The sequence below is a fragment of the Micropterus dolomieu genome, linkage group LG16, assembly GCF_021292245.1.
Source record: "Micropterus dolomieu isolate WLL.071019.BEF.003 ecotype Adirondacks linkage group LG16, ASM2129224v1, whole genome shotgun sequence".
NCBI lineage: Eukaryota > Metazoa > Chordata > Actinopteri > Centrarchiformes > Centrarchidae > Micropterus > Micropterus dolomieu.
In genome coordinates this window covers 8,590,556-8,606,073 of record NC_060165.1, presented here as the reverse complement: position 1 = coordinate 8,606,073, position 15,518 = coordinate 8,590,556, and the positions used below count along the sequence as shown (strand labels likewise).

The window sequence follows — 15,518 nt, the reverse complement described above, 5'->3', positions numbered from 1 at the left end:
TTTATTGGTTCATGAAAGTAAATAAATGACCAAATAAATATGCACTAAAATTATACATAAAGTGAATATATTACTGTGATACTGACAACAATGTGTTACTGCCTAATTCTATATCTCCAACAAATGCTCTAGCCCTAGTGTGGCGTCAAAAAGCATCTGAACAAAGTGATATCTAGCAACTGTGCATGGTTAAGGAATCACCATCGATAATAGCCGGCTGAAATAAAACAACTGCAGCAACTAAAATAACAAATACTGTCAAATAGGGCTGACCCCAAATAGTCGAAGAATCGATGATTCAATGGGCGGAGCCTGATTGACTTAGCAGTGGAGTTATGAAAGTAGGATCATCCGTTTTGGAGCTGAACATCTCATTTTACACAGAACTAGTGTTTTTCTCCCAATAAGTTAATATGCAGCCTATTATGATATATATTTCAACATAGAAAGCTGTAAATAAAAATATGAAAAGAAAAAAGCTTTTATTAATTCTTTTTAAAGTGCGTGAATGAATCCAAAATTTTAACCCTAACCCTGGAGTTAGCCTTTGTTTAGTTGTAAAAGTACAGTGTAAGTTGCAGTGAGTAATGAACAAAGACTGTAGCTCTGCAGCTTCTCAAGATTAAAGCGGAGCTACCGTATGTAACCCCCCCCCCCTCCCCGCCGCTGCACAAAAACGCATGATTCGACGATCAGTCGACTATAAGCAAGACTCGACAATTCTGATTCCACTATAGCAGTCGGGGACAGCCCTATCGCTGCATAACAGAGAATGTCCCCTTTATTCCTATAAACTGAATAACCCAGGCAAAATGTGCCCTGCTCTTCTCACACTGTTTACCGAGGATTTTTAACAGAGTGAATGAGTAACCACAGTTTATGTTTAGCAAAGCTACAGTTAGCGAGCGCAATGACAACATACATAATCTTAAAGGAGGCATGCTGCAATTTCTCACTCCCATTTTCTCCCCATTGGTTTAACAGCATTTTTCAAAGCTGGTAAAGCATGTCTTGTTACCAAGGGACTGAGACAAACTTTTTAAAATAATGTTAAATGCCAAAGGAAAAAATGGGTGCCATAAAGCTCTTACTCCCTAAAAGCTGAATTGTGTGTATAATTTACAAATGTGCCCTTAGCAGACAGCAGTTGTCCTGCATAAGCAAGAGATAAAGGACGTGCACATTTCTTTGCATTAGTGAAAGTTTGAAGAAGCCTTTCGAGAAAAGGCATGTGTCTAGGGATCTGAGTGGTTTTTATGTTTTAAAAATAGGCTGGCTAAAAGATACACACAGCATCTTCCACAGGACTAACAGGACTTCCATCATACAGGCACTTTTTGCTCCTCATCCCCTCCATCTTCCCAAATAACCACAAGCACTTCACTTATTCTTTTTTAAATACCAAAACATTACAGAAACTGGCGACATTACTGCTTCTAAGACACCGACAAAGCTTAAGTACCTCATGTAGCTGATAATGAGGAGCCTCATACTCTAATTTGTTACATTTAACGTGGCATAGACGTATGGAACATTTATCCTATACACCGTAAATCATCAGTAAATTCCAGGTAAATACACTGACATTTTATCACCTTTAAAGCTGATATGGCTAACCTGTCAGGTCTTTCCACAAGGATATAGAGTAGCCAGCAAGTTGGAAAAAGTCGCCAGCTAGTGTGATGTGGGGGCATCTTTCCTCTCCCCTTTCTTCTCTACTGATATACAAAAAAATATAAAAGCATTCTACGACATTTTGAACTGTAATATAAACTGTAAAACAGTGTGAGGCTGAAGCAGCGCATACGTTTTGCTCATATGAAACAGGCCTGTTACTCTGGCAGCATTGTCTGTTTTAGTGTGATTTAAACTTTTGATTGGGTATTTAAACAGACAAAATAAATTCTATACAGAGGACGCACTGCTTCCACACAGTGGTGAAACACACTCAGTACAGAGCTAATTGCTGAATTCTACACAAAATCCTAGCGACAGAGAAGCTGTTGCTAGTCACTTTCTGCCCGCTATGACAAGTACAGCCTGAGAACAGCTTCACAGCGGAGGACGGTGATAGGCTACTCCAGGCCATCTTCATCTCAGGGGGAAGGACTGCCTGGCCGGGCCGCTACCTGACAGCATGGGGGCAATTTCTAAGTCACTCATTACCCCCTTTTAGAAAAACTTGTTTTCCTTCTCTAGTGTTTGTCTCTCTGTATCATTCTGCCCATCATCATGCCCTCACTCCTTACTCTTAAGTCTGCCAAGAGACGCTCTGGCTGCTGTTATATTCCACTACATTGTCCATCTCCACTGTGGCTGAGATTCTCTTTCACTCACGATTGTCAAACCATCACCTCTCGGAATTATTTTCAAATACTCTACCACATCTCTTTCCCTGTCTCTCTAACTTGCTAATATGTTCTCATCTTTCCTCAGAGTGGATCCATACTTAAGGCACTGGCATGCAGATTACATTATGGATCCACTTGCCGATCAATAGCCCCTCCACATTAAAGGAGGCCTGGCCCCGGCTCTTTGGCCCGTCAAGGTCCATCCTGCCTTTAATTAGATGACTTCTATTGTCGGCTAATAGGAGAGGAGCTACACTGTGGAAGATGGGGAGAAGACAAAGCAGAGTAATGCCTCACACTTGGAGAACAATAACGATAGACTCCCCAAATCAATTTCTCCTTTGACACGCGAGAGGCCTGCTAGATTGCTTAACAGTCCAGGTGAATACAAAACAACTTTAGTGCTGTTTTGCTTTCCACTGCATCTGAAGAGTTTATCAATAATCTACGAATTGGAACTTTTCAATTTGGATTAACAGTCAGGTGTTAATGAAAGCTGTTGACAGGAAGAGAAGGGGGAGTGCTGTGAAGATGAGGTGGAGCCATCATGCATTGCATCATCAAAAGTTAAATGGAGTGTATGGCGGCTGAACAAGAACCGCAGTGCCAGACCAAGGCTGTTTGTCTGACGCTAGAGAAACAGAGCAAGAGCGCTAAAAAAAAAAGAGATACTAACAATGTGACAGATAGGAATGGTGAAACATGAAGACAAGTAAACTAACACAATAAAACGCACATATGCAGGGGCATCTTGTGAGTGTCGGTGTAATTTGGTATTTTTTCCCTACTCTGTCCCTTTCTGCTTCTGGGGCAGCCTAAATGGAAAACAACTTTGGGAATCAATCAATCTCAAAAAAGACATCTAGACAGAGTCGTAGAAAAAGGGAAAGAGAAAGGGAATGTCAAAAAAAGATGAAACAAAAAGACAGCACATAACAAGGAACAGAGGATAGACAGAAAAGACTTGTTTAGAGGGTAGATTAAGCAGCCGCAAACATGTTGAAGTCTTAATCAGGTTCCCAATCAGCGAACCGGCTCACATCCTCAGATACAGGCTGTCACTCAAATTCACAAGGCTGCACACTGTTCAGACACAAACACGAAGTTGGCGCAAGGGTTTGAAAATTAAATGTGAAAGTTAGCGATCAGCTGTTGAACACATTGAATGCTAAAGTTGCTCCCTACTGTATTTGCTCAGTGTGCTAACAAATTTGCCATATCAGCTTGAAAGGTTGACGTGCCACTGATATGTCAATGTTGTGTTTACAGCATGTTATGTTACAGCACTTATTAGCAAACCTAAAATCAGAGAAGAAAAAGAAATGAGCAAGATGAAGTATGAAGTGTCTGACACACAAACACATTCAAATGTTTCTAATGTAATACTTGTCAGGCAACATGCCTACATTGTCCACGGAGTGTATGTGCTATAGTATTTATTTCTAATAATTCTTAAAGAAATGAATTGTGACTCCCTGCTTTCATCATATACCCATGAGCTCAAATACAATGGAGGGAGGGAAAGAGAGGAAGGGGGGAGTACGATGCAACAGAAGAAAGAAAAATAGTTGGCAAGAGAGGAAGAGAGACAGCCAGAGAGAGCAAGAGAGCACGATAGCATGAGAGAGTATATCTCACACTTCCCAACATTCCACAAAAGGAGCAGACTTAGGCCTGTGAAAAAGCCAAACCTCTCTCTGCTCCGTCTCTCTCCCTCTCTCTCTGCGTCAGAAAACAAGAGCACCTAACAACAACAACAGCGCGCATCAGCCCATCATGTAAGATGCCAGCCAGGCACGTTTGAAGGTTTGCTGGCTGAGTGTGTTGTTCAAGGCTCATCAGCGCATTGGAAATGCAGGGGAACAAAGCGCGGGGTGATGCCTTGAAGATCTGACAAGAGTGTGACTCGCCCACAGAGAAAGGCAAAGAGAGAGGAGAAACAAATGTGGATAGAGGTAGGGATAATGAAAGAAAGCAGAAAATGGGTGCTGGAAAAGAGGAAACAAGACACCGGAGAACATATTAATAAAGGAAAACAATGGGAAATGTGAAGGACAACTGAATAAAGGTACGGGATACTGGATCTAATACCAGCCATTATTTTCTAAGAGTACAGTTTTCACAGAAATCTCATTTTGGAAATTATACTAATTTGCCATTTTTTTAGGTTCACTTCGCTGAAAAACAAATGCATTCTAATACAACATCCCAGCAACAAATCCTACCTTAATAAAGGTTGAAATGTTCATTTTGTGTTGAAACAGTTTGTATGGAGGTGTTTACTTCCTGGTCATTTTGGAGCCTGTACTGTGGTTTGCCGGACTGTTGCATTGTATTGCGTTATACTAAAAGATGTAAAACGAAGTAGAAGTTAAAAGAAAAGCAGAGAAAACGCTTTAAACCAAGCACTCATTAGCTCTCAGTAAAGTGCTGCGTGCCAAAAGCAGTACAGAGAAGCACAGGAGTCGGAGAGTACAACCTATTTTGCGTGCTTCCCACCACTAAACTTCCTAAATCCTAAATGTATCTCTGCAACCACAGTTGGTCTAGAGGGTGCAAGGTAGTCCTCAGAGCATTGTGGTTTCCACTTTGTGGCTTGATGGCATAGCATAAAGAAACCAAACAAAAAGACGAGCAGGCCGTGGTTTTAGGGGGGGAAAACTTTGAGGAAGGACTTTTGCTATAAGGGGAAAACCAGGGACCTAAAAAAGTGGGCTTCATTCAAGAACAACCTGAAAAAGGATTCCTGGACACGAGACAAATAAAGCATTGACTGAAGTAAAGTTATGTAAAAAAATAAAATAATAATAATAATAATAATAATAATAATAATAATAATCATATTAAAATCCTTAAAATGTGTGTTCCTTAAAGATCACCTGTTTTTTCTTACAACTGCCAGTCTGTGTGTGTTTTCTATCTGTGTCTGATTATACCGTCAAAAAAAAAACATTCATCGGCGTAAATGAGGCACAACATCACACAGACGCACACAGTAGGAGGGCTCTGTAGACAACATGTTGGCTCTGAACATGGTAGTTCACAAAGTTATTCAACAGTCTACAATTACAGAGCAGTTTTTGGACCCGTGCAAACGAGCAGGTGTCGTTCGGTTGTTTGAGCTGGACAGAGCAATTGGATCTCAATGTGGACACTGGAGACACATATTAATACCAGGTGTAAATGTTATCGGGTTAAAATCATATCTAAATACAAGACGCATTCTAATGCCAGGTGTAGAGGGGGTAATTGTGGTTTGAGCAAAAAAGAACACACATGCCCACAAGTTATGTTCTCTCTCACACATACTGTGCATATATACGTGCAGTGTTAACCAGAATGCTTTGATAAATATAACTCACAAGCATATTTAAAAACAAAGTGAGATATAAGTGTAAATCTACATGAAAGAAGAACAGATAGGTGGAAGATTATAGAAAGAAAGAGAGGGCACAGAGCTGTAGAAGGAGTTTGTTGGGTAGAAAAGTGAAAAGAAAGACTGTCTCGAGGGTCCCAGAGTTGATTCCCTGTGACCTGTGGCGATGAACCAGCAAGTAAACCCTTTTCAGCTACAAGAAGGTGCCACGTTGCACTGTGGAGAGCAGCACTTGCTGTAGAGGGGCAGCAAAAAGACATGACTGATCCTCAATCAATAGCGTATCACACAAAAGATTAGGGAATTTTTAAGTGAAAGGTAAAAGGGGCAAGAGAGGGAGAGATGGCACTTACCAATGTACTCAAAGACGTAGACGACAAAGAACGGCGTGACCAGGTCATTGATGCCTTGCACGTAACCGCTGGCTGGATGGCGGATGGCCCAGATAAACAGGATCCGCTCAAAAATCTTACACACAAACATACACACAGAGATAGAGTGTCAAAACTGTTTGTAGACAAAAACACTAATATTACACCAATAATACACCAGGGAAGTGAATTTACAATGATATGAAACAGAAAAGCAATGCATCTCTGTGTTGGGGAAGCTAAAATCAGTAAATGTTAAGTATAAAATGTCTAACAATTAACCGTGGCCATAACCTAAACTAATCAATTCACTAACTAATAATTTCCCTAAAAACCTCCACGGTCACTGACACCTTAAATAGTTATTCTCTGACAACAAATTATGCCTCCAAAACAACGTGTTGGTTAGAATTACAAATTTGAATCATAAAAGTGTCCATTTAAAAAGTGAGTGATGTTTGGGAGGGCAATTATAGAGATCAGAACAATTTGAGGAGGCGAGGTGGAAAAGCAGTACAATGGGCACAACCTTGCTTGCTGTGGGAGTCTGGCAGGAACACTACAGGTGCGGATGGCAATTTAGTGAACCATCATCGAATATTTGTTTATCACAGACATATAATTTATTCATGTCTTTGTTTTTGGGATGTGTTACAAGAACATTAAAAGGTACTCTGTGGAGTTTTACACCACTACTAGCAATACAGAGCAATGGTTTTACAAGTTGGTCCCTGTTTTGTTGGTACTGTGCAGAACGCAAATGGACTCATTTATTCAGCTTATCGACAGTTGGTGGCTGTAATGTGCAGAGTAGCAAAGCAATGCGCCAACAAAGACAAGCAAGAAGAACACCAGAACACCGCAAGCTATAAAATATGGATTAAACAATGCAGGATTCATATATATACACACACACACATACACATACATACACACACAATTATTTATATAAATATCAGTTTTTCATGTTCATGTTTTGAGGAGGGAGGAAATACATTTAAAATGTTTAAGCTGGGGATACATTGTAGGATGTTGTTTGATTCCTAACTGTACAAGTAAATCGTATGGGATGTAAAGCTAAAGCTCACAATTTACATCCTCACAGTGTAAAGTCTGAAGGTCAGTGCTCACACTTATTTGCATAAACATTGGCTTCTGCACATTGAAAATTTTCAGTAAAGATTTATTTGAAAGCTAGGAGGCAGGAAGAAGTTTGTTAAGAGATAACAAGGCAGAAATGCTGCCTCCATTATCTGTGCTAAAATTTCTAAAAACAAGAGACGCTGGTGTATATGCACTCGATGGCTATGAAGACGTGGACAGTATGGCTTGTTCACTTGGAAAAAAAAAAAAAGAATTAAGCTAGCTAACTTTTACTGTATAGATTATTAACTTGATAGCTAGCCCTGAAATTAGGCCCAACTCTAAAATAAGTCGTGCGGCTCATGCAAACTGGCTCAAGTCATGTAATAGACACAGCCTACTGTGTCACTTGTTTAATGAAATGTATGGGGTGGATTGTTCTTATGTAGTTTGTATGATGCTTTGGCAATATTGTTGTTATACATTCATGCCAATAAAGCTAATTTGAATTTGAATTAAAGTTTATGCCCAGCTTCAGACCTCAAAGATACACACAAAGTGTTACAAACACTGAATATACACATAACCTATGTTTCTTTACAAGAGAACTCCACAGGGCACCAGGTTAAGTGTATAAAAAAACCTACTTAGTTAAAGATGATATTACTGGAGTTAAATGTCACAAAATTGATAGTAAGTTTTATTTTAAACACTTAAAACATTTAATGTGTAATTGCGTGTGTGCATGTTTATTCCATCACAACCCTCCTTTGTACACTATTTGAATCTCATCTTTATTTATGCTGGCATTTATTATCTCACTGTTTGCCCAAATGAAAAACTACACAAGCAGAAACTGGATTTTGGGCATTATGGAAATGGATGAGCAGCCTAAATTTGAGATGAAGCATGTATTTGCCTCTCTCAGCACAGAGCAACACCTCACTCTTCACTTTCTCGGCTGCACAAAAAAAAAGCTCACTTTGAACTTTGTTCTTTGCTTTGGTGTCGATCTCCTCCCTCCTCTCTTCTTCTTTCACTCACTTTGTCTCCGTCTCTTGCTCTTCCCCTCTGAGTCTGTCTCCTCCTCCATCTCCCTCTTTTCTCAATATTTTTTTGCAAGGCTAACACTTCCATCTTCGTTACGGGTGGCTGTTTAATGCTGTCTAATGCTGTCAGCCCCAGTGAATTAGAGGAGGTTTGATGTTCGGCTTGTTTTTCTGGTGTGCAAATGGATTTCCCCCAGAAAAAAATATACACTCACTCTCTCTCACACCTTGCTGTACCACACCCATCAAGTACTTTCTTATTTTTTAGGAATATGTCATGTTTCTGTCACTTTCTAAATAACCTCATAGCTCATTGTTTTATGGTAGAAAAAAAAAAAAAAACACGGCCATGGCAATGTCATTTTTTTGGAAGTGTACGTGCAAACTCTCATTTTTATTTAAAGTAATTCAATCAATGTAAAGGCAGTCGGAGTGACTGGTAAGATGCAACTCTCTCTGGCTTTCTCCTCAAATCCCCTTTACCTGCCTCACACCTCCCTCTTTCTTTATCAAAGCCCCATCTATCAAACAGGGAGAGAGGTGCCGGAGCAGGGGGAGTGGGTAATGGGACTTTCTTTTCATGCAACCTCAAAAGCTGACATGCATATTTCACATTGGCGCCTACACACAGAACCACTTTGAGTGAACCCGTGCACGTACACACTACCCTAATCCACACCCAGTTTACTATGGGCAAAGACTTCTACCTTGGTGTCTTCGTATGTGGAAGACAGAAAAAAAAGACAGAGAAACGCCTCGCTCCAAATAGTAACCAAACAACATTGTCTGCAGGTTTAAACAGAGTTCACTCGGTCCTCAGAAGACAGCAAACTAAATTCTGGCAAATTATGTTAAACTCCCATTAATTTCATATTCTTCTCATGAAGCCGTGCGTCTCTAGGACAGGAAATCAACGCTATGGCTCCATAAAATTAGTCCCAGACCCCAAGGAGCCCTAGATAAGGGTAATCTCAAGAGTAGAAACGGAATTACAACAAAACGGTGTCAAGTCAAAGAACTCTTCCTTGACATTTGACACTTAAAGTGAAATAAAACTTTAGAAGGGCTTCAAAGAGGCTTAATAGATGATTCCGCCGTCAAAAGATCACAGGCTCAGTCACTAAAATATCCCATGTACTCATCAACAAGTTAAAAAGCATCAGTTAAATGCTTGAAATGAGAAAAAGAAAATCAGATTTCTTAACAATGCAGACACTGAGGTCTACTGATAAATCCTGCTCTTTCAGCCTCTAATCACAATTAGGAGGCAAAACTGAACGTTTTCTTTTTACGTTGGGAGCTAGTAATTTGCAGATTATCAACATCTCCTGAAGACTGTATTGTTCTCCAAGACAAGAAAAACTCAAACACTTAGATTCCACTTAGGAAATCACTGCAGAATTGCTTCAATATCCCTCTCTCCCCGAAATGGAACAGACTGTTGACTGCCTTCCATCACGACTAAATCTCTTTCAGCCCCATGGGGGGGGGGCGATGACAAACAAGTGAATGAAATGAAGCAGAGGTGATTTTCAGGTGGTGCCGAAGCAAGCATAACCATAGAAAGAAAAAAAAAGAAAGAAAAAAAAAGAGAGAGGCCTTTGGAGTCTGTTGCATACCAAAACATATGAGAGCACGCTGTTTGAATATTTCAGTGCACGCTGGCCGTTTTTTTTTTTTTTTCCCCCACGCAAAGGAGGGAGAGTTGCTGTGTGGGGATAAGTTGGAGACATGGGTTCATGAGGGGAAAACATATACAGTAGTAATACATAACATACATAAGATGGCATGTCGAAAAGAGACCACCTTCTCCTTGTCTTATTTTATTATCTTAATTTTTCCCTCTTTACCTCCCTGGTTACAGCCCCGAGTTGTATCCCGTACAACGGGGACAACAGAAGGTGGCGTTAGGGAACTGTGTATGAATGAATGTGCTTGTACAAGTGTATGAGTCTACGTGCTACATATAAATGCAAAACATTATAAATGCTAGTACATCTCCTCATTGTTCCTTTTTTACATGTTTACACATGAACACATGATTGCGTATTCTTTCAGGAGTGTATATGTGTGTGCCTGATCACACCTATGTGTAGGTGTACATGGAGAGCAGCCCAGAGCCGTGGTCACCTCATTAGCCTGCACCTCATTATGGGATTTTCTATCTGTGCTGCTTTTCAGGCCAGTAGTTCTAAGTATGACAGGACCTCCCAGAAGCAATGTAATAATAAGATCAACTTAAACCCATTTAAATGAATGGAATCAAGTTAATTTCTCTGTTAAGTTGTTTTGGGAAGCTGCAATGATGGTCCCTTAGACCTGCTGAGTCAACTTTATACACCACAGCAGAAACAAAGTGACTTGTACCACATTTAAATTTTAAGTGTTTAAAGTAATACAGTTATTCAAAGCAACTTACGCCGATTCCAGTATTGTTGGTTTTGCTACATGTTGTTCTTATGTGTCCAAACTACCACTGATAGCTACTGTTTTATCAAACATAACGCTTAAGAGGCTTTTAAGAGAATTAGTTCTTATATCCCCTAAACCACTGCACCCAAGTGTTCAGTAGCACTTACAAAGCAGACATACATAGTGCTAACCATGCAGAATGGAAGTTTAAGTGTATTTGATCACATGCATGACTGTAGGTATAATTTACTTCTTCTACATGTAGTCCTAGTTTGTGTTTGTGTGTGTGCACCCATGCCAGATCATGCAGTGTGCTGAAGCAAGGGTTTTCCCGTTTCAAATTCCCAGGCAGACACAAATCTAGTCCTTGGCTTATAAATAGTTTTTTGTTTTCTTGATATAAAAATATGACACCCACTGATCCCATTATCACACCCTACACTAACTTTTTTGAACTAATATATATGATTGGAAGTTTTTATCTATTTCCAACTGTCACTTGAACCCATGCATGCTTTATTTCTCTACATACCCCCACAATATCAGTGTCAGCGATGATGTTGCTACCCATATCTGCCCAAAAGTAGAGGGGAAAACCCTGCTAGGTGAGGTGGGGTGTGTGTGCAGTGGAGTGGGGGGGTGGGGAGCTCACCTCTTGTACAGAAGCTTGTTGAAAGAGAGGAATAAGAGGATTAGTTCTCGGTATGTCAATGTGAATCTGCAGAGAGAGAAAGAGAGAAAAAAAAAAGACAAACACTGAAGCAACGGGCAGGTTAGCACAGATCTGGCCAATACAGACTACGACAAAGACAGAGAGGGAGAGCAACAGTTAGTGGATTGGTGTCCTTGATTGAAGGCTGATGGGGGTTTCAGTGGTCTGAAATGGATAGCAGCGGTGGTCCTGAATGCGAGTGTGCATATGTACGTCTATACAGGTCCAGATGTCTCTGTGATATTATGTGCTTGGAAGTACTTTTGTGTGTGCTGGACCACATTTACACCATTTCAGAGTGTCTACCCCGCAGATGAACAATACGACAGGCAGGCAGATTCGTCAGAAGGGAGCCAGACGGATGCAGGACAGCGGCTGGAGGCAAGCCAACTGAAATGGTCCAGACCGGACGGGCGGACTGTTTTGTAAGAGTGTGTGGCTTGCTGCTGACAGGACTGGGCATTGAACTGTATTCACAGTCCTGTCTGCTCTGTCCACCTTACCTCTGTCACCTTTGGTTGCAGCACCAAAGACTCAGGACTCATCCTAGGAATGTCTATGTGGATCTGACAGCAACATGGGAGAGAAAAGTGTTAGACACACACAAACACGCACGCACACATTTACACTCATGAGTACCAATGTCTGCCTTGCTTCCTCACACTCACACACAACTATGCTGCAAATTAATTGGCTTGCTCCGCCTCTTTCTGTTTCTCTCTCCCTGTATGTGTCTGCTCTGTTGCCTCTCTCCATCAACAGTATGTTTTATAAAGTCAAACAGTTTTTTTGTTTTTACAGCAGCTGGTGCACTGCACATTGAAACAAAACCAAGTATGAAATCTGAACTGGTGTGTTCACTGTCGCTTTACCTGGTCTGTGCATGTAAAATATCCAATGTGTCTGCATCTTGTAATGTAAAAGTTAACAACCCTCTGTGTGTTTCTCTACAAAATGCTAAAAGGGGTTGCCAAATATACCTGGGTGGCCGTTAATGTAACTGGGCAGTCTGCCCAAGTAATGTCTATGTGGGAAACAATGCCTACTACTACTATGACAGTAAACTGAATATCTTTGGGTTGGGGACTAAACAAGATATTTGAGGACATTTGATTTGAGCTTTGAGATACTTTATAGACCAAACAATTAAATCGATTAATCAAGAAAATCAACACTCAAAAATAATCCTTAATTGCAGCCCTAAAGCAGCCTACGGCTAACCATAACACCCTTCTCTGCGTAGGTCCACCAAGACATTTATGTGTGTCTTCAGAGAAGTATAATTCCAGCAATTCAAGCATTTTGAAATGATTTATGTAAATGTGAAGTTTATTTGCAAAGCTTTAGGAGGCTCTCGCTGCTTGCCCTGGTATACAGAGTTATGTTTCATGAATCTCCAAAACAGAAGTAAATTATAAGAAGACCAGAATTTTGTTATGGTGGATATTGTTATTGAGCCAAGTGGCACTGAGGGGAATGACTCTGTAATGCATGTGCTGCTGATCCCGCTGAGAATCAACAACCTTCTATGCAAATTCCTCTACACTCAATGGAACTGTCATCAGCATTCAGTCCTTTGTTTTGATTTGCTGGCCCATATGGTTGAGTTCCAGCTACCACACATAAAACTGTAGGTAGCTACTGCCAGCTCAGAAGATCAGTACAAAATCTGCCAAGTGCAAAATGGCAGAGAGATAAAGTAAATGAGTGACTGGTTAAAAGAGTCAAACCTAGACTAAGATAAGCAAATGTTGGGCTTACATTCGACAGGTGGCAGGGAGAAGGATTTAGATGGGTTACAAGTGTAGCTCCGTTACTAATGGATGTGTATGTAGGCGACTACGTACTAAAACCTTAGTCATACAAACTTGATAATTTAACAAGGCTCTGCTACTGTGACTGTGTTTCAGGAGTATTCTTGAGGTATTTCTACCCTCTAGTGGTCAAGATTTGTTTAATCCTACGTTAACAGTAAAACTAAATTTGTTGTTTCAAACACACAACTTCAGCGTCTGTCAGCCAAGAAGATATCAGACAATTCTTTATATCTTCTGATGGCTTAAAAAAAACAAAACCGCTGCAGTACTTCAAAAAGCTTGCAGTGCACTTCTACAATGGCTACACACAAGCTGTTTGGGCAAGTTACCAACAACATAAACAGATATATAAAAGAGACAGATGGACTGATACAAGAAGAGACACAAACTATGGAGACAGGAGGAGAGTTTTAGACTGGCTCAGGGGCCATCCCATATGAACAAAGATAGATACAAAGACAAACATAACACATATAGGTACATGTAATGTATGTAAATACTGTATGTCTACAGGCACTTAAACATAATATACACAAAATACAAAAAAACCCACTGTCGTGCAATTTTAGTGCCAAACAAACATATGCACAAACACACTTAATCTCACACACAGGAGGAAAAAAAGAAAAAAAAAAACAAGAAATCACCGCTCTGTCAACACAAACAGCGTTGAAACAAGCAAAATTTGGCAGAAAAGAAGGCTTCAAGACGCGATCCAAACAATCATCAAAACAAAGTATGCCAGCTTTCTGGCACAGTGCAGAGGAGATCAATGGGAAATTGGACGGGATGTGATAAATGCGTGTTTTTGCTATCAACAGCCCACTTTGATGTTTCTTATCGGTTTGAAATGAATGGGAGGTAGTCGAGTGTTAGAATGAAAGAGTATGTAGGGGGGAGAGGGAGACAGATAAACAGAGAGAAAAAAGTAGATATTATTTTCAAAACCAAGTGCTCATTTAAGCAGCTCTCTGAAGCTTAAGGCTGGTTGTCTCTACTCTGTGAAAAGAGTGCAACCACAGTCCCTCCATGTCAACACAGACAGACACACAGACAGACATGCCGACCACAGTCCTATGAGTACATGAGAAAGGAGGAAGAGACAGAGAGAAAAAAAGAAGAATGAAAGTGGTCTCAGTAATCCTGTCAAAACACACACTTTCTCAAACACACACACACAAACATACACATAAAAAGCCTACAAAGAGGGAATACATTAGTGACAAGAAATTGTTCCTGTAATTGAAAATGGAACCTTTTGTAGTTTGTCTTTCATGCTGTCCTTCAAGTTCTGGGATTCAGACGGGTGTTAAAGAACAGAGTCAGATGTAGAAGAAAAGAATAAATGCAAAACAAGTATACGGGACCTGTGAAAGTGTGTGTGCATATACCTGTCTGTAAGTGTCCTGATGGTGTTCGTCATTGCGGGAGTCATAGTATTGCTGGATGAAGCCAAAATATTCTTGTCTCTTCCTCTGTAGCACACTGTCTCTTCTTTCCGCATTAGCTGGTAGGTAACCCTAAGAGAGGGTGAGAGAGAGAGAGAAAGAAAGACAGAAAGAAAGGGAGGAAGGAAGGACACAAGAAATAAGTGTTTAATTCTTTGATACCATGTTTTACATCATTCTGTCCAACATACGGTATTTTGCTGTTAATCTTCATCTTGATCCTTACTAATCAAATCAATGAACATTTTTGATTTGAGTTGAGCAAGTGAGAGTTCAGTAGTTAAGTTAAATATGCTCATTCAGAAAATCAATACCGCTCTCATGTCTGTATGTTAAATATGAAGCCAAAGCCAGCAGCCACTTAGCTTATCTAAGCTAAAAGACAAGGAGCAGGGGCAAACTGCTAGACTGGCTCTGTCTGTAAATTGAAAAAAAAAAATAAATAAAAAATAAATAAAATATTATATATATATATATATATATATATACACACACACACACACACACACACACACACACACACACAGTGAGGAAAATAAGTATTTGAACACCCTGCTATTTTGCAAGTTCTCCCACTTAGAAATCATGGAGGGGTCTGAAATTGTCATCGTAGGTGCATGTCCACTGTTAGAGACATAATCTAAAAAAAAAAATCCAGAAATCACAATGTATGATTTTTTTAACCATTTATTTGTATGATACAGCTGCAAATAAGTATTTGAACACCTGTCTATCAGCTAGAATTCTGACTCTCAAAGACCTGTTAGTCTGCCTTCAAAATGTCCACCTCCACTCCATTTATTATCCTAAATTAGATGCACCTGTTTGAGGTCGTTAGCTGCATAAAGACACCTGTCCACCCCATACAATCAGTAAGAATCCAACTACTAACATGGCCA

General features: G+C 40.1%; 1 protein-coding gene across 1 annotated transcript in view; it reads right to left on the bottom strand.

The window, feature by feature from the left end:
* The window catches only part of tbc1d22a (TBC1 domain family, member 22a), a 92,886-nt gene that overhangs the window by 69,137 nt on the left and 8,231 nt on the right, over positions 1-15,518 (bottom strand). Inside the window, exons 7-11 of the mRNA XM_046072652.1 lie at positions 14,792-14,844; positions 14,563-14,691; positions 11,858-11,920; positions 11,295-11,360; positions 6,081-6,195 (exon numbers count right to left, since the gene is read on the bottom strand). Of these exons, the coding sequence (XP_045928608.1) occupies positions 6,081-6,195; positions 11,295-11,360; positions 11,858-11,920; positions 14,563-14,691; positions 14,792-14,844 (426 nt within the window). The remainder of the gene's footprint in view (positions 1-6,080; positions 6,196-11,294; positions 11,361-11,857; positions 11,921-14,562; positions 14,692-14,791; positions 14,845-15,518) is intronic.